The sequence below is a fragment of the Magnolia sinica genome, chromosome 11 (genome assembly GCF_029962835.1).
Source record: "Magnolia sinica isolate HGM2019 chromosome 11, MsV1, whole genome shotgun sequence".
Lineage (NCBI taxonomy): Eukaryota > Viridiplantae > Streptophyta > Magnoliopsida > Magnoliales > Magnoliaceae > Magnolia > Magnolia sinica.
Genome location: NC_080583.1, coordinates 82,731,617 through 82,754,527, shown reverse-complemented (window position 1 = coordinate 82,754,527; position 22,911 = coordinate 82,731,617). Strand labels below are relative to the sequence as shown.

Below are 22,911 nucleotides of genomic sequence, written 5' to 3'. Positions count from 1 at the left end.
GAGCCCAAAAAATGAGGCGGATCCATTGTGGATCATCCCCACATGATGCCAGCTTTGACAGTGGATTCCCATAATGTAGGACCCAGTTTTGATGTGGGCCGTCCATCATGCGTGGCCCACCTATGATGCCCCCTGTCCATGTCCATCATGCAGTGCCCACCTTTAATTTGGACCATAGACCATGAGTGGCCCACCTTTAACGCCCACTGCCATAATGTGGGGCCCACCATTCGTATGTCATCAATCACACTGAGTCCACCTTCCGTGTGGACCATCCATTAACAAGGCCCACCTTGATATTGAACATGAATCATGTCAGGCCCACCATCGATGTGGGCCATCATCCATCATGTTGGGACCCACCTCGATGTTGATAGTCAATCACAATCCCCACCTTTAATGTGGGGGATCCATCATGTTGGCCCACCTTTGATGTCCGCTGTCTATCACACAGTCCTATGACTGAGCCGAATCGTTCCAAAGCCGATCATATTTCATGAAAGTAGAGTTTCAACAATATTCTCGACAAGCACAATTTGATCTCTCATGATAGAATATAGTCCAGTGATGGATGAGAAGAGCATATCTAATCAGGAGTTAGGATGACTTGGAAATTCTATCCCTTTATCAGATGGGATGGCTTTTTTTTTTTTTTCCCGGATGGGTTGATTTCTTGATGAATCATGAGATGAAAAAAGAAACATCTTATCAATTATTTGATAATCATTAGTCTATCTTAATATTTTTATTAATATTGGTCCCAAAATCTATATCAGTTCAGATCTTAATATCGATATTCTTTCTACGAACAATTTTCAATTCCAAATACTTTCTATCCGGATTTTTCCCCATATCAATAATAGAACCATTGCCTTTCGTTTGACGTGGGACTCACCTGGAACTCGACTCTCCAACCTGAGATTGCCAATGGAGCTTCAATTCGTGAATCAAAGATGAGAGTGATGCACTTGCTCTCCTCACTAACCTGACTCTCCTAGTTTCATAAACAAACTCAACTTGCCTCGAGTCAGTTAAAAGGAACTAGTTCTACGTCCTTGAAGAGTTTTGAGTTCCTTGTCTTACTTAATAGTCATACCTACTATCCTAGCTTTGCTTCCTCTTGTACAAAAGGGTTTCACATATCCAGGTCGGAATGAGATCCGGGTGTTTTCACATCTCACCAAATTGCCCGGTTTGTCTTGATTTCTGATTGATGAACAAGAAGGAAAATGGAACTACTGAATGTTGCCACTCAGCCTGACACAAGCTGAAAAAATGTAAACCAAACCCAGGCCCTTCGCAAGATCACCAATTTCTTCAATAGCTGTCGTTACAGTTCCACTCATTGAAGTTGATCCAAAACCACCTGCACCCAAACAATTGTAGTCATAGCAAGTGGGTTCCCATCCGGTTCCCTACATTCAGTACCTAGCTGCAACACTCTCATTGAAAGTTTCATAGTCCCTAGTAGTGGATCCATTTATAGTGGACCTGAAAGGAAAAGCAATAGCTCTCACACCCATAACATACGAGGTAGCATAGTTTTCATAGTTTCAACTTGCAACCAAAGCTAGCATCCATTCAATGGCGAATGGTGAAAGTCATTCTATCGATAGAAATAAGACTAATAGTAAGGCAAGGGGAAAAGAAACTCATCACCACCCAGTTGTCCCAAAGCTAGCATCCATTCAATGGCGAATGGTGAAAGTCATTCTATCGATAGAAATAAGACTAATGGTAAGGCAAGGGGAAAAGAAACTCATCACCACCCAGTTGTCAATGTTCCTATACGACTCGGTGCTGGGCTTTCCTTTTGCACTATTCCATGAGATGACCTGGCAAAAGATCAAGCTAGTGCTGTTATCAGGTGGGAGATCTCTTTCTTCTTTTTCCAGCTATTTTTCACACGTAGATATATGAAGTCAGGTCAGGCCAAAAGGCTTCGAGCCCAGGCCCTTCCCAAAAAACTGATCAGACCATGCATGCAACACCCATGCCCAAAAACCATGGGCTGGTCCAAGCCTGGTCCAAACAGCCACCTAATGGATACATGCCTGCTAATTAGAGATTTCATGCTGTTGAGCATTTTCTGTCACAACAATCCAATCAATCAGCCAGTTGGGAACATTCATTTGGTGCAACTTTTTCACTCATGACCATCTGAAGGGTGGCCCATGATCCATGGTGATGCATGCATAGTGGCTCTGAGCAATGTTGTATGTGAACTTTCAAATGCAATGCCCTCCTGCAAACATGTCAATGTTTCTTTGAAGATATGAACAGTAAAAATGGCAGGCCCAACCATAAAGACCATGTAAGGAGTGGAATGGACCAATGTCTGCCACAGGTTATAGTGTGGACCACCTTTGGAATGGCTAAGATGTTCTACACAAGTGACATGTTGGCACAAAAGAAAACATTGCAATGTGAAGGTTAACATGCAACACTTAAATGCAATCAGTTGTCTATAGAATTGATAAGGGGTTTTTACACACCTACTTGTAAAAGGATAAAATTGCTCAAAACTCCCTCTCAAAAATAAAATTAATCATTCCTCTCCATTCGGGGCATTTTTTAGAAAGTAGATTTGTGGCACACGTGTGTACCACAGGCCAATGTATCAATCAGCTGGGGCCCTATGCAATTGTTTCTTGTCTTAAAATCTGGAATGATCCACTAATAAGGTGGACCCCACTTGTATGGTAAATACAGGCCATTTGTGATTCACATTCTATCCAGTTTCCCCATGCAAGTGTGGCCTACCTAAAGAAAGTTGACTGCGATGGTTTATAGGCCAGGGCATGTTCAATGTACATGTGGCCATTTCTCTTTCACATGCACGCATGTACGAAATCTGGGCCTGTCATTAGGTTGCGAATGATTGGGGGCATGACACATCAGGGAAACCACTTTCATTAAGTGGGCCATACTTGCATTAGGAAAATAGGCCATCAGAAAACACTAGTTGCCTTTTTCCAACATAAACATGGGATCCATGATTAGTGGACCAGTCTAGCTTTGGGACACAGCACCTTTGCAGTGAACCACAATCAGCAGATGACTTGGATTTCACACAGGTGTCGCCTTTGTACCGCAATTCACCAATTAAACGCCTCCAGGCTTTTCTCCTAGACGTCCATCTAACAATGCTTACTCGCTCAGGGGGGTCTAGGTAGTTTTCATTTTAGGGGAAGGAGAAAATGCTGATTTCACTTTTGTACCAGGGTTCGAGTAATTTCAACATTTTACGAGGAGGCTAGCATAAAAACCCCAATTGATTAACTCCAAAAGGTTTCTGCAACAACACAAAAGACTGCGTATCAAAAGAAGATGCACATCCAAAACTTCAAAACACACACAACAACAACAACAACAACCACGAGAGGTTGCAACTGTACAGATTATGGAAGAAGAACATCAGTAAAAAACCATAATACACCTTTTATATTCTTATTTCTATCTGCATCTGAAGTTGGAGATGCTAGGATTTTTTAAACAAATGTGACAGCCAAATACTTGGTCTTATGGGTTTTCTTCTTCTTCTTCTTTTCTTTTTTAAATGAATTCTAAGTTCACTGTACTATTCCTCAAACAGCATTCCTAAAGTGTGCAATTGCTACATTGATCAACAATATCACATTGATTCTACGGCTGATTTGGTAATTCTCAAATGAAGAACTTATGTCCAGAAAAGTATTTTTCCTAGGTTAAGGGGGTGGAGGAAAATGACCTTTTCTTTCTTCTTTTTTCCCCTTGCCCTATATGTGGTGCGACATCACCATCCCTCCTTCAACACCCTAGCTTTCTCAAGGATGAACTTCCCTTCTTTATATTTCTCGCCCGGTTCATAAGCCTTCTCCTGCAATGAAAATACTCAACATTGAGTGCCCAGACAGGTATTGGCATGGACATGTAAGCCTCTGCACATTTTGGTTACATTAGAAAGGGGCCCTGTAAAGGTAAAGTATAGGTGACGGTTGACGTCATGTTTGGACGCGCTGAAAATTAAAAAAAGCCATCAATTTTGTCGAACTCGCTGAAAGCCTTTTGGATTGGTGTTTAGCAATTGGGGTTTTTAGGGCCTATCCCAACAAGTTGGGGGATCAACCGGTTGTAAAAGTGTATCCAAACACACAACAAAAAAAGAGTTTGGATCAAAAAATGCTGTTTAGGTGTCCAGCCCCCATTTCAAGGGTGCATCCAAATGGGCCCTAAGTCGGTTTAGTTAGGGATTTGGTTCTGTTTGGTTAAGAAACTTATTTTGAAGATTATCTTTCATATATTGTTTAAGACTTTGTTTCCTTTAATGAGAAATGATCTGGTCGGCTATGTCCAAGATTATCTTTCATGTAGGGAAACCTTGCCACGCACATTTTTTGCATCTGGACTTGTCATCATTCACATCAGTTATCTGGTCCGTCCATTAGATCTAATCTAATCTTCTTTCATTACAGTGCAAAAACAACAGAATCAGATGGTCAAAGCATCCATGACTGGACCTATTTTAATAAACAATCTTGTCCATCAATTTATGCTAGCCACTGACTGGACAGTTTGAATCATCTGATAAGCATGATTTTTAAGGCTGCCTACGAAGAGCGGACTGGACATAATTGACAGTCCAGATAGATGATGTGGATGCTATCGAGTCCAAGTGCAACTAAATAAGTGTAGTTAGAACAGGTTTGGCAGGTTTCTTTTTCTCCAAGTTGTAAGGACTAAGGATTTCTTTGTTTGCGAATAGGAATCAATAATGATGTCTAGTCAAAGAAATTAAAAAGTCCATTCAAGAGTCTGATTGGGAGGCCAAAGATTGAACAACGAAGAAATTCAAAGCAGTTTTGAGGATGAGTACCAAATGTGGATAAAGGTGATGTGAAAGCTTGATCAATTTCTTGATCCGGGCATACAATGATGTTTCTCAGAAAATCTTCTTCAGGCAATTCTGGATCACAACCAGATAGCTCTTGAGATGGCAATTTCTTTGATGGGCCAGCCCTTGCGTTTAGAAAATTGGTGGCTAGATGTCCTGGATTTTAATCAGTTGGCCAAAAATTGGTGGGCCTATTTCTGCATTGATGGTTGGGGTGGGTTGCATATCCAATGGCGTAAGAAACCTCTGCATCTTTAAGATGAATTTATTTTATTTTATTTTTTAATAATAATAGAAAAGGTCTCAAATTGGTGCTTGTTTGTTTTGTCATTTATTGTTCCTGGGTGTGGATCTGTGCATGTGCTACATTTACTTACTAATGATGGACCTGTAGGCGTAAACATCATTGTTAAATGCTACCGCATATTCACATATGCAAATTCTCCCATGCATTTCACATATGCCATCAATTGCAGTGCATATGTGATCGCATATGCCAAAAATGCGAGAATATGCGATTGCATACAACATATACGATCACATATTGGCATCCACATTATTTTATTTTATTATTTAGTTTTTTTTTTCTTTTGCAAAAAAAAAAGAAAAAAAGAAAACCTTTTGCCAATAAAAAGGCATCCAAACCTCCTCCATTTGCAACATTCTCATTCCACAACTCATCAAATGGGACCCACTCTCGAGGAAGATTCAACTTTCAAGATTCAAGCACTCCCATTCTACAATCTACATTTCCCTCTCTTGCACAATAATCCTAATTCTTGAATGTTAATGACTTGATGTATAATCAATTCATTGCTTAATTGATTTTATTTCTCTCAAATGTATTTTAAATATGTAAAATTAAATATCTATTTACTCAAGAAAGTTCCCCCTAATTTCTTATAGTTTTTCACATTTTTTCTCCTATTTTTTATTTTTTCAAAAAAAATAAAAAAATAAAAAAATATGCGACTGCATATGCGATTGTGCGATCGCAGATCGCATATGTGCATATGCGATCGCACATGATCGCATATGCAATTTAACAACATTGGGCATAAAAGCAATAAAAATCCATTTTGATTCAAGAGGGACCTGAAGATGTATGGGGCACGCGTAGAGATGCAGCTCAGGCAGTTTGGGTCTGGTTGAGGGTCAACCCGATCTCAAGAGGACCCAACCTGCAACCCGACCCGAACTCCAACTCGAGGCGCCCAGCCCGAACCCAAGCAAAAGTCCTCTATACTTGATGACCTGATCCAACCTGACCCAAATACATGTGATTATTCCCAAGCCAACCCAACCCGAATCGAAATCAAATTCAGCTTAGATTGGCATTTTCCAACCTGAACCCAACCCGAGGACCTTGAAAACCAGACCCAAGCTCAGGTTAGGTCAATCAGGTTTAGGTTTATCTAAACCCAAGTTGCAGCCCTAGACACAAAACTCCACATCACTGCTTTTCATTTTGGTTAGGAGTTGAAATGAAAGCATTGTAACTGACGGGTTCTTTCCTGCAAAGAACAAGGAACGTGATGATGTGGAAAATATGAGCCCATGTCACTAAATCCTGTTGGGAATCCAAATGGGCTTGGGCTAATTTTGCACAAACAGGCCCTAAAAGAACAAAAGCAACATAGGAAAAGGCAAAAGGATTTGTTTGCTAACTCACATATCTCCAACCCAGTATCTGTTGGCAGCAGCAACAGTATATGTCATTCACTGTATGTAATCCACTTAAGAGTTGTCGATCTTCACTTGGTCCAAAAAAAATGTTCACCCTGAAATATCATACAAGAAGTCAAGAGATTATGCATCACGTGATACCACAACCAACCTTATGTACAACTACATTAAGTAAAAACAGGAAAAAGAAACTGCTACATAAACCTATGTGATCATGTTAGCCCTTCAGAAATGTTGAAAAAAGAAAAAAAGAAAAAAAAAAAATGTTAGCCCTTTAGAAACAAGAGACCCGGCATCCTATTTTTCTTTTCACGATTATAATGGCCTGAATCATAAAGCAAAGTGGCACCAAATTCGGGTGCAGGAGCAGGGAGGCGTCTATTTCATAATGTAAACAAATAAAAATAGGTCGGAAGCAGGGGCTAGAACGAGAGTCCAAAGCGATTGAAAGCGGGAGCAGTGCCTAGTTAGCAGGATTCTGCAACTAAGGTCACGGTATCATATTGTGGGAATCAATTGTGCAAAGTAACTTTTCTTTTTTCTTTTTTCTTTTTTTTCTTTTTTTCTTTTTTCTTTTTAAAAATGACGTCAGGGTGTCCTCGTCCCATTTTGAGGTGAGACTATCCCCTGCGGATGCACGCAATCACCTGAAAACCGAGTTCATCAGGTAATCCTGGGGATGGGAATCGAACTCGCGTCTGTGAGGAGCACACCCACGACGCTTGCCGTTTGCCCAAACTTTCTTTTGTATCTTTAGAAGAGTAATAAGAAAAGCAGGCCACACCAAATGTCATAGCATAAGGGCATACAATATTCAAAATTTCTTTACAAGGAGTCCTCAAAACCATACACCTCAAACTCTTTGTTCATGATTGAAACATAATAGGAAACTCAACTGCCCAATAACGATTACATAAAGGCAAACATACTCATGAAGGAAATGATCATTACATGGAAATAAAAGAACCTAAAATGACTAATGAACAAGAAATTGTAATTTAAAAAATAAAAAATAAAAAATAAAAGCAGAAGAAGAAGAAAAAGAAAGAAAAAAATCTCCAGTCCATAGGTCAGATAAATGAACCAATGTGCATGGTATTGGTATGCCAAAATGGTTACATAATAGTAATGGCCATCACGTAATTGTAACAGTGGTAACAGTTACGTGTTACAGTGCCAAAATAGCCATTACAGGAAAAAAAAAAAAGAAAAGGCCCATGAGGGGATTTTTTTTTTTTTTTTTTAAGGAGGATGTAACAGTCATTATGGCCAGTATCATAACGGTACCTCGCCGATGAGAGCTTTGTTGGAGAGATGGTTTGACTGCCTTGACATGGAATTACATTTCCAGGTTGTTAATGAATGAATGACTCAGTTTATTGAATGGTGAATACTATGTTCTGAGTTCATCATTAGATATGAATCATGTACAGTCAACAATGATTTTATTAAAAGCACCAAAGAACCCCCCCCCCCCCCGCAAAAGACAATGAAATGGTCCCCTATACAAAGAGAAGACCTATGGACCCCATCCATAATGAGGACATGGGCAATGCAATTTTTTTATTTTTTCTTTTTCTTTTTCTTATCTATGAATAACATCAGCAATACAATTAGCCTCTCTCTGATTCAATGATATTAAATATCCATTACAAAGTAACGATCACAACTTTAGATCATTTAAGATTAATGTCAAAATGCAGGGAAGGTTCTGAAAGAACCCCATTAACAATGAGAAGGCCAACAACCCAATTCGCAGAGAGTCATGTATGGGTGTGTGTCTGCGCCTATGTCGCTGTGTGTTCCAAGGAGGCAGGAGATTCAACAAAATATTAACAAAAAATAATGTAAAGCATGCACACAGTATGCATGCACATGAGAGAGAGAGAGAGAGAGAGAGAGAGAGAGAGAGAGAGAGAGAGAGAGAGAGAGAGAGAGATGTGTGTGTGTGTGCGCGCATGTGCGAGAGAGAGAATGCACAAAACTGCATCTTCAACTTGATGTTAGCACCTCTATTTGCTTCACATCGATGACTGATGCATCCACACTCGGACAATTAGAATTTATTACTCTACTATTTATTTTGCTCTACCAGCTGGTCGGTATCGATTGAAGTAGAGTTAAATTTAAGTGAAGCAATTTCACAAAATACAACCAATTTTGGCATTAATTACCCTGTATTAGCAATCTCAACTACCCCAATTCAGTAACAAATCCAAATTCTTACAGAGACAACATACATGCTCTGATTAATATAATGATAAATTCCCAATCTAGATACCCCGATGAATAAAATCAGATCATGTAATCCAATCAAAACAAGATACCCCAGTGAACAAAATCTGACAATCTAATTCAATAACTAAAACTGATCAAAAAAAATTTCAATTACTAAACCAAATAATATACACCCAGTGGTTCTGTCAGAAAAAAAAAAACCTCAAACAGAACTGTATCAGGAAAAAGAAACTCAAAACTCGAATGAACTAAACCAAAGCATAGATTATGATGCAAGTTTGCTACACCATAAGAGTTAGCAACTCATCATCATCCTGAGTACACATGACATAGATCCACGTCGATCCAGACCATCCAAATCATGAGCCTGATAGATGATAGAGCATCATCCAAAAGTGACACTAACTGAACAATCACAACAGTCTAACTCCACCCATTGAATCTGGACCTTTGAATATTTCCTCACTGGTTTCATGGACACCAATTGAATGGTTATGATCGTTGGTAAGATGTGAAACTCTTTCCCTCTATGTAAACCACTTATTCTACAAACGTGCATTGTTTGTGCAAACCAACCCACAAAACCACAACAAGTGTAGAATAAAAAGAAAATTATAAGATAGAGAGAGAGAGATGCACACCGATTTTACATGGAAAACATTCTCAATTCAAGAAGGAAAAACCATGAGGCTGTCAAAGAAGAATCCACTATGCAAGGTTTGAAGATTACAAGCTTTCTCTCGAGCCTAGCTTGATGATCTTTTCCCCATGTATGCAAAAAACTCATTTCTAGAGTCTCTCTTGATGCAAGAGGAAAAATAAGTCTTAGTTTTTTTTTTTCTTCTCTCACTCGCACCCTCTCTACAACTCTCTCACTCTTTGTATGTAGGAACCTTCCACACATGTAGAGACCCCCACACATGTGAAAAAACATAAGACACGTGACTCATGTACTCCACCTATCTAAAGGTGACTGGTTAATACACGAGGAACCATCGATTCTCTCAAACACAACTTCCTTTGGCACGGCAAGGAAGACAGGAAAAGCTTTAATCTCATGGATTGGAAACAGGTCTGCAGACACATTAAAGATGGTGGAGCTGGAATAAAGGACTTAAAAACGATGAATCGTGCCCTATTGGGGAAATGGGTTTGGAGGCTTGGCACTGAGAAAGACAGTTTGTGGAACAAAATTATTAAATGCAAGTATGGGAGCTCGGATGGTGGCTGGTGGACAAAAAATTACACCCTATATAGGGCTTCAGCTATCTGGAAAGGCATCATACGTATGAAGAATGAAGTTCTTCAAAAGATTGGGTTTGAATTAGGCAACGGTGAGAACATATATTTCTGGACTGATATCTGGTTAGGGGATACTCCTTTGAAAGACAAGTTTCCCATCATATTCCGGTTAGCTGCAAAGAAAGACAGCTCCATTGCTGAAAACTATTCTATAGAAGCAGATAGAGTGGTGGGGATCATTCAATGCCGAAGGAACTTGGAGGATTGGGAAATAGACGAATATGCGAAGTTGCTTCACTTCATACAACAGGCCCACTCAAATCAGATGAACCACAACAACCTGATTTGGAAGGCTGATTCCTCCTCAACCTTTTCAGTCAGGTCGTTATATAATCAGCTTCTTCTCAAGCCCAGTAACACTATCTCTCATGGCCTTCACTTCGTATGGAAGTACCCAGTTCCCCCGAAGTTACAGGTCTTTGGGTGGCTGGCAGGGAACAGGAAAATCCTAACTATGGATAATCTAAGAAAAAAAAGGAATGATCCTAACCAACGTTTGCATGTGCTGCTTGAAGGCGGAAGAAACAGTGGAGCATTTGCTCATCCACTGCCCGTTTGTCTCCACCATTTGGTCAGATATCTGTTCTTCCTTCAAAATTAGTTGGTGTTTTCCCAAAGATGTGGACCTCTCACTGAAAGCTTGGCACGACGTCAAATTAGGCTTTTCGAAAACCCGGCTATGGCGGATGGCGATTCTTGCCACGTGGTGGTCTGTGTGGACAGAAAGAAATAACCGATGCTTCCGAAACGAATCAAAACCGTCTCATGTTGTGGGTTCCAACATCAAATGTCTTATTGCTGAATGGGCCTCCCATGCTGATGTTCTTAAAAATGTAGATTTACTCTTTTTGGGGCCTAGTTAATCTCTGCTCCCTCAGCAGATTCTAACTCTTTTGTATGCCTGTTTCTTTCTAAATACAATCAGTTATCTTTCAAAAAAAAATAAAAATACATGAGGATAGACCATACCCAACAATCTCCCCTCCAAACTCATGAAGGGAGGCCACAACCTTACATAGTGATCGACCCAACAAACTCAATGCTCATCCATCAAGTCCCATTAGAGCTTGGCAAAACTCAGCCTTGCCTTTTGGCAATGCCTTCGTCATCATATATGACGGATTCCGTAAATGGAGCCTGGGCCCTTGACTCTGCTCTTGGGATGTGACTTGGGGAAGGTTTTTTTTTTTTTTTTTTGGTATTTCCCTCAATTATGATATTAATAAGACAAAAGAGCCTCTAAAAAAAATTATTTCACTAAATAACATTTACAAGTACAACGAATACACGAGTTTCGATTTATACATTGTAGGAATCCAAAGAATAAAATATCAGAGTGCAACTAGTATAATCCATGCTATGCTACTCTTGCCATCTGCCCTGGCCTGAAAAAAAATAAAAACAAGGTAAGAGATAAAAAGCCCAGTGAGTACATCTCTCGTGTGCAATGTTTCTATGACATGTCATAGGACCTACCAACCATATATATATATATATATATATATATATATATATATATATATAAGTGCACAATGATCCCTGTATGGACAAGATGCAATGTGACGAAATACCAATGTATGCCATGCCTCAAAAGCCAAGTAATCCAACACAATCTCAATATTGTTATCCACTGAAAAGCATTGGGGTTGATACCCAAACGCACCATGGGGTATGGCCTTGCATACTCGCCTCATTAGTGGGGCCAAACATACCATGGCCGATAAACTACTCCACTTGGCAGTCGATAGTGGACCCACTTGCACTCCAATGCCTTCGTCACCATATCCGACAAATTCCTATTTGTATGAATTTCTTTAGATCCATTAACCCTGACTCCAACACATCCAGTATCCGTTGATATCGCAAGTCAATATGCTTTGTCTGAAGCGATACGTTGGATTCTTGACTAAATGTATAGCACTCTAAATATTACAATTAATCACAAACTCCTTTTGTTTGATGCCCAAATCCTTATTCTTCATCCACAATATCTCCTTAAATGCCTCTGTGGCTGCAATATACTCGGCTTCAGTACTAGAGTGCGAAACACATTTTTTTAACTTAGACTGCCATTAAACTGCAAATCTGAACAAGTAACTTGAGGTGGACTTCCTTGAATCCATATCTCCTCCTAAATACACATCTATGAATCCCAATATCTTTGGCTTCCATTCCAAAACGCAAACACATCTTAGAAGTACATCTGAGATACGCTTTGACTAGAGCTCAATTTGAAGTATCCTGCAAGGAGTGTTATAGTCGGCTTCGCATTCATCATCTTGAAGAGATCTAATAACTTCTCAATATACTTTTCTTGTGACAAACATAACTTTCTAGCAGCTCTATCTTGAGAGATTAACATTCCCAAGATTTGCTTGGCCGGTCCAAAGCCTTTCATGGCAAAAGACTTGTTCAAATCTTTCTTTAACCCATCAATCAAGTGCATGTCTTGCCCTGCAATCAACATATCATCTACATATAGACAAAAAATTGTGAAATTACTTTTGGAGCACTTCCTAATATATACTCAATGATCCACCAAAGATATATGGTAACCATGATCCACCATGAATGAGTCAAATTTCTTGAACCATTGCCTTGGTGCTTGCTTCGACCCATATAGTCTTCTTTAACTTGCAAATCATGTGCTCATTGCCTTCTACCTTGAAGTCATCCGGTTGTTCCATGTAGATTTCCTTCTTCAAGTTACCATGTAGGAATGTCGTCTTGACATCTAGCTGTTCCAACTCTAGATTCAAGCTCACCACAAGACCCAACACCACACGAATCAACAACATATTCACTACAAAAAAAAATAAAAAATAAAAAAAAACTCATCAAAATCAATACCCTTTTTCTGCTTGGAGCCTTTTACAACCAATCTTGTTTTATAAATTTTTTGCTCATTTTTGTCTTTCAACTTTTAGACCCATTTTACTACAAGATTTATTGAACATAGCGCCAGATAGAGGCGGAAACAAGAATCCACCGCTATAGGGAATCTATAGCGGCGGTTTCTCCGTAGTTATACACCTTGTTCTCGCCACTACCATCATTCCTGCCATTTAATATAGCGGCAAATCCTATTACCCACCGCTATATGTTAACAGCTATAACGACGGATTCTAGATTCCGTCGTTATACCCCATCTTCCCCCCACCGCCACCATTCCCTCAATTTATTTTTTATTGTATTTTATCCATATCGCGGCGGATTCTAGAATCCACCATTGGACTCCCTCTTCCAGTCATCGCCACCATTCCCGCCATTTATTTTTTGTCGAATTCGACCCATATAACGGTGGATTACATTATCCACCGCTAGATCTTGTCAGTAGTGACAGATGGTTAGTTTTACCTCTATATCCTCATTCCCACCCCCGTCCCTTTGCACATTTTATTTTTTATTTTTTGTATTAGATCCTTTAGCGGCGAAAATTTACTTCCATTACGGTAAACACCATATAGTGGCAAAAATATTGTTCCGCCACTATATATTTCACCTTATAATGCATCGATTTTCCTTTTCGTTATACTCCATTCTATCTCTCTCCTCCATCTCTTCTCCCTCTCTTTTTCCTCTCCCCTCCATCTCGACAGTTGAGATAACAAGAGTTGGAAAAATTCCTAGCTTGCATACCGCCCTCGTCTTCAACAATCTTCCTTCAAGAAAATGTGACTTTTCCATCTTAGCTCTAATTTCCCACTTTAGATTCATTTTCACTGATTTTTCCATCTTACCTATTGAAGTTGATGTGGATTGCGCTATCACCGTTCAATGATCTCAATCGTTCTTCTGCATTGCATTGTTCACTGCTGAAAATATCTCCAATTGGATAATCCCAACCATTCGACAATAATTTTTTTTCTCCCCTGTTGCATGCGGTGGATTCTCTTATTTTACCACTATATGTGAAAATCCGCCGCGATAACCTATAGTGGATTACATTTTCCACTGCTATTATTGTTGGTGGTAGTGAAAATTATAATATGTCGGTGTATTAATATATGATATACACACCTACAATGGCGGATATGTCTGCCGTTATAAGAGATGACAGTGGTGGATAATATAGTCAACTGGTGCATTAATATGTGACTAGCAGGATCTACAACGATAGATATTTCTACTAGCGTTTTGAATAGTGCCCATAGCATAGCGTAGCTATGACCCTACATAGCGTTAGCAAATAGCGTAAATCCCCTGTAGCGTACCTATAGCGTACACTACAAGGGTCGTAGCATATGTAACGTCCGCTACGCCTTTTTTTATTATTATTATAATAAATGGTAATTATATTTTGTATTTTTTTAAAGTAATTTTATTTTGTATTTTGTACTTCATACTCTCAACTTGTGGGATTTTAGTTTCTTTTCACACTTGTGACTTGTGGTTTCAATTAGACATGATTAATTATAATTAGCTTTAAAAGTTGTTGATGTGATAATAATTTGATTTGGTTTATGTATGTGAATTGACTTTTGATAAATGACGAATAATAACTTGTTTAAATATGCTTATACTTGAAAAAATGAATCATCTTTTAGGCAATTTTGTATTTCTTTGTTTTTTTTTCTACTATTTATTATATTTTTCTATTTTTAAATTAAAAAATAGAAGTATCGTGTAACTTAGGTTGTATGCTATAAAGGGTTAAATGCTACGCAACACGCTACTGCTATTTAAAACACTAATTTATGCCGCTATAAGTGACGTTCGCGATGGATGACATAATATGCCAATGTATTAATATGTGATTAGCAACACCTATAGCGACAGATATATCCGCTAATACAAATTATGTTAGCTGCGGACTATAGGGATCGTTGTTGTATTTTAATGGTATATACCTGCGGATATTGCATTAATTGTACAAACAGTGGCGGATGAGCCTTCTTCCGCTAAATATATAGCGACAGCGGAAACAACAACAAATACTTATTCTGCTGCGTGGCAGATTTTCACATATAACGACTAAACAAGAAAATCTGTCATATTCAACAGAGAAGGGAAAAAACTATCGTCGAATGGTTGGGATCATTTAATTATAGCTATTTTTGACAATGAGCAATACAATGCAAATGAACGGTTGAGATCGTTGAACGGTGATAGCACAATCCACATCAACTTCGATAGTGAGATGGTAAACTCAATGAAAACGAATCTAAAGAAGAAAATTAGAGCTCAGATGGAAAACTCACATTTTCTTAAAGGAATTGAAGGAAGATCGTTGAAGACGACAGCGGCATACAAGAGAAAAGCGAGCTAAGGTTTTTTCCCAACTCCTGTTATCTCAGCTGTGGAGTGAAAGAGAGAGAGAGAGAGAGAGAGAGAGAGAGAGAGAGAGGTTATGAAAAGGCAAATCGATACATTATAAAGTGAAATATATAGCGGCAAAACAATATTTTTGCCGCTATATGGTGTTTACTATAGTGGAAGTAAATTTGTGCCACTAAAGGATCTAATACAAAAAAAAAAAAAAAAACAAAGCAGGGTGGGAATGAGGATATAGGGATAGAACTAGCTGCCGCTACTGACAAGATCTGGTAGCAGATAATGTAATTTGCCGCTATATAGACCAAAGACAATAAAAAATAAATGACAGGAATGGTGGCGGTGGCAGGAAGAGGGGGTTTAACAGCGGATTCTAGAATTCACCATTATAGGTGTTCACATAGGATCCGCCACTATATGGGTCGAATAGCGCCAAAAACAAACGGCGGGAATGGTGGTGGTGGCAGGAAGAGGGGGTGCAACGGCAAATTCTAGAATCCATCATTGTATGCGTTAACATATAGTGGCGAGTAATAAGATCCGCCGTTATATTAAATGATGAAAATGATGGCGGTGGCAAGAACAAGGTATGTAACGGCGAAATAAGAGAATTTGCCGCTATAGATTCCTTATAACAAAGGATTTTTATTTCCGCCTCTAAAATCTACCGCTACATCCCATAAATCTTATAGTGTTACCTTTGATCTTTTTACCAATTCATAGGTGTCATTCTTATACAAGAAATCTATCTTCTCTTACATAGCTCTCTTCCACTCATGCTTATGAGCATCAACTCGGGCTTCTTCATAGCTTTCCGACTTACCACAATCTGCCATCATCATATGTTCTGAACTAGGATACCTGTTGACTGGTCATTACAGTAGCTCCTTGCTCTTTATTGGCTCTATCATAGCCAACTCATCAAGAGGAGGTTGCCCCATCTCATTGCCATGATCTTCATCATCATGGACATGCTCAAACTCATCTTCACTATGTGCTTCTTCTTCTTCATATTGCTCTTCATTTCCACCATCTTGTTCATATGAAATGCTTGCATCCCCATCATCATGATGCTCATGGGGAACGGCTACAACTCGATTTACCCACTCACCAGCAACCTTCTACCAGATAGATTCATCAAAATCTTCAATGGTTTGGTCCTCTCTAAAGACCACATCTTGGCTTCTATACACCTTCCTGTCATTTGGATTCCATAATCCTTGTAACCAAACTCTTCATCCACATAACCCAAGAAAATACATGGCATGGCGTTGTCAGCCAACTGGGATCTTAATTCTTTAGGAAAATGTACAAATGCTTTGCATCCAAATATCCGTAGGTGCTTGTAGCTGACATCTTTTCCTTTCCAAATTTGTTTGGCGATTGCTCCTTGCAATGGTGCCGATGGAAACAAATTTATCAAGTAGCATGCTATTCTCATTGCTTCACCCCAAAACAATTTAGGCAATTTTGAGGAGGACAACAAGCATTGAACTCTTTCAATTATAACCTGGTTCATGTGCTTGGCAATACCATTTTGCTAAGGAGCACGTGGAGTGGTCTTCTCATGCCTTATCCCACACTTCTCACAATACTCTTCAAATGCCTTGGAGGTGTATTCACCCCCATTGTCCGTCCTCAAACACCTCAAAAGCTTTCCTATTTCCCTTTTTATTGAAACATGAAACTTTTTAAAGACATCAAATACATCATTCTTATTTTTCATAGAGTAGGCCTATACTATTTTTGATGCATCATCAATAGAAGTTATAACACCACTAGCTTATACCTTTTTAGATGCATAATCAATAAAGGTTACAAAATAAGAGGCACCATCGGCTGTAACATTTTTTTCATGGGACCACAAACATTCAAATAAACTCTATCCAAGATCTCTCTAATTAAACAATCATCACATGAGGTTCTTCTTTACAAAGACTTTTATCATATTCTTATTCATGTGGCCAAGTCTCTTATACCATAGGTCCATCAAGGTGCTTTTCTATTGTAGCTAGCATTTAGCTCTCCCTTACATGAACACCCATTTATGTGGTATAGAGTGCCACACATGTTGCCTCTCACAATTACAAGTACACCTTCTAAATGGAGTGTGGGGTCCACCATGTCATGTATATCATCCAACTTTGCCATGAAATGTGTCCCACCAAGATTAAGGCATGAACCATAACTCAGTCCCACCTTCCTTTAGCATTAACTTGGTTCTACCCGTGCCAATAATTTGAGATATTCCTTGGTTTCTCATATGGACAACACCAAACTTTCTCAGTTTGTACAAGATAAATAATCTTTATATGGTATACCATAATGAGAGGCTCCCGAATCAACAACCCAAATTATGTCGAAGTTTACTAAATTTGTACAACTTCTATTCTCTTCTATTACAAGTAGAGTGTTATCACTAGCCATCATGACGGCCGGATCCGCCACTATATGGGTCGAATAGCGCCAAAAACAAACGGCGGGAATGGTGGTGGTGGCAGGAAGAGGGGGTGCAACGGCAAATTCTAGAATCCATCATTGTATGCGTTAACATATAGTGGCGAGTAATAGTCCTAACTCTCTCTTCACTTGCTAAAACTTGTGAGTTTGAAACACCAGCAAACTTTCTTCATATTTCTTCATTCAACAAGCTACTCATTATATGACTCATGGTTAACTTCCCATCGGGCACCAAATTGCTCAAGGAAACCATCGACGTCCCCCAACTTTCCAGTAATGAGCTAAGCAACAACAATGCTCGCAACTTGTCATCTATGGCCATCTTCATAAATGCCAATTGGTTCACAATGCTATGCATCTCATTTAGATGTTATGCCACCAAAGCTCATTCCTTGAACTTTAGGTTCACAAGTTGCCTAATGATGAATGTTTTGTTTGCCGTTGTTTTCCTCTCATATAAATCACACAATACTTCCATAGAGATTGTAGCGGATTCATTTGACACATAATGGAACAACACATCATCCAACCATTCCCAAATCATTCTGATAGCCTTCCTATCCATCCTCTTCCATTCATCTTCTGTCATGGTTTCGAACTTCTTTTCTTCAATGTGTGCATATACATCTCTACAATAAAGAACATCTTCCATCTTGGCCTTCCATATCACCCAATTGCTTTCATTGACACTAACCATCCTTGGTGTAGAAATTTTCATCTTTATTTACACGAATAAAAGCCCCAATAAATAACCCAAGCTCTGTACCACTTTTCTTGGGAAGATGCGGAACTCTTTCCCTCTATGTGAAAATACTTCTCTAGGATTTTTTTCTCTGTCTTTTCTCTCACACACACCCTACGCGATTCGAGGTCGAATTGGTGAGGTTCGAGAAAAAGAAGCATAACGAGCGTTACAAGGTATAATGGCCGTTACCCCGTAACGTTTCCCCTCCCGAAAAAACTTTCTTCTTATTTCTTAAAAGAAAAAAAGAAAAAGAGACATGTTCGTGTAAACGATTCTTCTTTCTTTCTTTTTTCTTCTTTTCCTCTAGCACCAGCGTCTCTCTCTCTCTCTCTCTCTCTCTCTCTCTCTCTCTCTCTCATGGTTTCAAACTCAAAGGGAGAGAGATTGTCATGTGCGACTCTCCCTCTCTTGGTCTCTCTGCCCATTTACAAAGCTCCCCTCTCTCTCTTTTCGAATTCGAAGCCAAAGGAGGTCTCAAATTACGTGGTTTAGCACACCACGATGTTATGTTGACATGGCAAAGTTCTGTGGGCCCCACCATGATGTGTTATATCCACACCATCCATCCATTTTTCCATATCATTTTAGGGCACGAGTCCAAAAATGAGGCGGATCTAAAGCTCCAGTGGACCACACAAAAAAAGTGATTGAATGCCTACCATTGAAAGCTTCTTAGGGCCACAAAAGTTTCAGATCAAGCTAATATTTGTGTTTTCCCATCATCTACGTCTTTATGACCTTATGAAGAGGTTAGATGGCAAATAAACATCATGATGGGCCCTAGGAAGCTTTCAACAGTGGGCATCATTGTCCCCACTACTCTTTTGCGGTGTGGTCCACTTAAGCATTGGATTTGCATCATTTTTTTAATCATGACCTAAAATGATCGAGCAAGATGGATGGATGGTGTGGATATAACACATACATCATGTTGCGGCCCACAAAATTTTGCCACGTTCGCGCAAAATCGGAGTCCCCCTTTCTCATTTTTCATCATTTTTGAGGGAACACCCCCTTCGTAAACCCAACGCGCCCAACCCCCCCCCCCCCCCCCCCCCCCCAAGCGTTCTTTTTCAATTCAAACAAGCCAACTTGGCTTATTTTCAACCAAGTCTTTTTTTAGCAAAGGTCCAATGAGTTGGACCATAATTACAATCCACTTTGGTGCTTCGTTGACCATGTGGCCCACCTTAATGAATGTGTCATATATCCACGCCGTTCAAGCTATTGATAAGGTCACGTAGATTTGGTTGGAGGGAAAACCCAAATAATAGCCTGATCCAAAATATTTTTGGCCCCAAGAAGTTTTTAATGGTGGGAATTCAATTCCTATTGTGTGGTCCACTTGTGATTTCGATCTACCTCATTTTTTGGACCATACCTTAAATTTAGTTGGCAAAAAGGATGGACGACATGGATATACAACAAATACAATGAGGTGGGCCCCACATTCAAGGCCTCACCCACTAGTGGTCCACCTGAGATTTGGATCTGCCTCATTTTTGGGACCATGCCTTAAAATGGATTGGCAAGACAGATCGACGGCATGGATATACAACACGTACATTGAGGTGGGCCTCACCCTCCAATAGTCCACCTGAGATTTGGATCTGCCTCATTTTTGCACCATGTCCTAAAATGAGTTGGTAAAACGGGTGGATAACATGCATATGTAATACATACATCGGGGTGGACCACACGTACAAGGCCAAAAAAAATTGTACATGAGGCATGTATTAACTCAAAATTAACCAATTAAATTATGGGATTGTTGTTGCCATGGGATTGTTTGAACGATTTTAACCATAAATTTGTAGACAAATGTTTTTTTGGAAAAGGACCATTTGATATTTTTCATTTTACACTATCTAATAAACGTCTCCACCAATCATTAGTGGGATAAATGCTACTAAATTGCGTACATTTGAGGCTGATTTATGACATTGAGTGGTCAGCCAAATCAGCCCCTAATGAACAACACTATTCACTCAAAACTAATTTCAATTTTCTCTTAGGATCTATTGGGGAAATGATATCAAATTGTTTTATTTATTATTATTATTATTTTTTAGAGTTAATGATATCAAATTGTTAGGTATATGAATTACATAATAGGGCCTAAAAGTCTCTAGACTCTATATGTTGAAATACAATGTACGCGATTTGCGAGGTATGTAATACACCAATACTATAAATAATTGTCAAAACCGTAAATGTGAGATGGTTTGGTGTTAAATTCATTCTATTAAATTTATCATTGATATTATATAATTAGAAAAGTAAATATAAACAGTTTGAAGTTAATCCCAGTTTATCAAATTAATAAATTCATCACATAGCCGGCCCGATACAACATTCTCATCAAAGAGTGGACCGTTACACTACTGCGAACATGTTTTTAAAAAATAAAAAATAAAAAAATTGAATGCATATTTGGAAAATTTACATTTTTCTAGATATTTTTCCAGAATTTTTCGAGCTATAAAAAAATTTCAACCGATACGTGGGCATATCGGCTGTTATGCCGATACTCCATATCAGTAACGGTGGTGACCGTTACGGCCACCGTTACTGATACGGAACACCTTGAGAGCCACACATACATGTGAAAAAAGAAAAGAAAAGAAAAAAAAAACATGAGACACATGACTCAAGTACTCCACCCATCTAAAGGTGAGTGGCTCACACATGAGGATGGACCATACCCAACAATGATTATCTCGTATGTGTGACTTTCCAAGCCGATGGTCTGGATGGTCTGGATTGATGTATCATGTCGAACTTACTAGGGCATTGAAGGAATTAGGTGGCATGGCCGAACACTCAATTAACAGATTCATCAGAGATTATTGCACTTTCTGAATAATTCTAAGGAAAATGGGAGGTAAAAAAATAAAAATGAATCAGTTCATTCTAGGCTTACACATTGCTGAAAAGATACGCCCTTCCATAACGTCCCTGGAAATCCTTAGAAATGATCGCATCATGCGATGCAGAGTGTGCCTTGCAGCACTTGCATTTGAAGATCTTCGGACCAGGAAGCGATTCCAGAAAAATCAAACCCATGATTTACAAACCCTAGGCCACCAACAGAACCCTAAATTCGATCAGAAACCCTAATCCTGAACCCAGAAAAAGCCAATTTTCTTCAAAAACGTGAGCCCCAACCTAATTTCTCCTAAAATCAAACCCTAGATCAAACGAAACAGTAATTTCTCCAGAAAATCCTAACCGTAGATCCACAAAACCCTACTTTCTCAATAAATCTATTCCTATAACCAGAAAATCCTAAATTTCACCAAAAATCTAACCCAAAATCCCCCGAGAAACCCTATTTTCTCCAGAAATCCAAACCAACATTAGAAAAGAAAAACCAAAATTTCTCCAAAAACCAAACCTAGATAATAATTTATAAAAAAAAAAAAAAAAACCCTATATTTCTCCCCGAATTTCGCTGAATTTTAAAAATGGTGAGAGTTCTAGAATCCAAATTGTGGAGAAGCGAATTTCATCCATATGAGGAGGAAGAGGCCTAGAGTCATGTGTTAGTTTACCACCATTCATATGAGGAGGAAGAGGCCTAGAGTCATGTGTTAGTTTACCACCATCTAAAAAATGGTGGTGACTCTTTAACCGTAAACATTACATAGCTGAACGGAAATCTGGACCGTCCAAATTGTTTTTCTAACTGTAGGTGGAATATAAACGAAAAATTGCACTGAGAAGATCACATTAACCACCTGATTTTTCTCTTCAAATTTTGGGCAGCTCTACTTTTAACCGTCCATTCAATATGCATGAATTGGGTGGTTACGATTTCTTAATCAGTGTGATTTTGGACATGTGCTCCATCCATGGCGGGAATCTCAATTTGGAAGGTCTGATATCCAGATAGACCGTAGGCGTGCATCTTGCCACGTGTACGGAGATGCGTCACCGCCATTTCAAAATGGTGCTGAACTAACACACGAGGACAGTCTCTGTTATTTTTAAAATGATGCTGAACTAATAATCTAATATAGGAAGACTGGAAAGGACGCGGACGTACTGAGTAAACTCTGTTGGGCCTATATTGAATATATTTGGTTTATCTACGCCGTCCATCCGTTTTTAAATATAATTTAAGCGGTTGATCTCAAAATTGAAGAATATCCAAAGCTCAAGTGGACCGTACCACAGGAAACAGTGGGAACAATGATTTCCACCGTTGAAATATTTCTAGGCCCTACGGTGATTTTTATTTATCATCCAACCTGTTAATATGATCCAAAAAACATGTATTAATGTAAAAAAACAAATATAAGATTGATCCAAAACTTCTGTGGCCCTCAAG

The 22,911-nt window shown here is 39.0% G+C and overlaps 1 protein-coding gene across 2 annotated transcripts; it reads right to left on the bottom strand.

Annotated features, from left to right (window-relative positions):
- Positions 1–2,319: 2,319 nt before the first annotated feature.
- On the bottom strand, positions 2,320–22,062 carry LOC131219527 (putative yippee-like protein Os10g0369500). 2 transcript variants are annotated; one of them, XM_058214721.1, is made up of 4 exons: positions 21,502–22,062; positions 6,546–6,654; positions 3,731–3,859; positions 2,320–3,295 (listed from the first exon to the last, which is right to left on the bottom strand). In XM_058214721.1, the coding sequence occupies exons 1-3, from the start codon at positions 21,642–21,644 to the stop codon at positions 3,776–3,778; spliced, it is 336 nt and encodes a 111-aa protein (XP_058070704.1). In that variant the 5' UTR covers positions 21,645–22,062; the 3' UTR covers positions 2,320–3,295; positions 3,731–3,775. The 2 variants fall into 2 exon arrangements, with proteins under 2 accessions (XP_058070704.1, XP_058070703.1); XM_058214720.1 differs by lacking the exon at positions 2,320–3,295 and having other exon boundaries at positions 3,321–3,859.
- Between the last annotated feature and the right edge of the window lie 849 nt (positions 22,063–22,911).

Coding starts and splice junctions, on each gene's coding strand:
- LOC131219527 (XM_058214721.1), bottom strand. CDS start 21,644: ATGGGTTTGATTTTTCTGGAATCGCTTCCTGGTCCGAAGATCTTCAAA. Junction 6,655..21,501: donor GCGTATCTTTTCAGCAATGT/GTAAGCCTAGAA, acceptor ATGATATTTCAG/GGTGAACATTTTTTTTGGAC. Junction 3,860..6,545: donor AGATACTGGGTTGGAGATAT/GTGAGTTAGCAA, acceptor TTTTCATTGCAG/GAGAAGGCTTATGAACCGGG.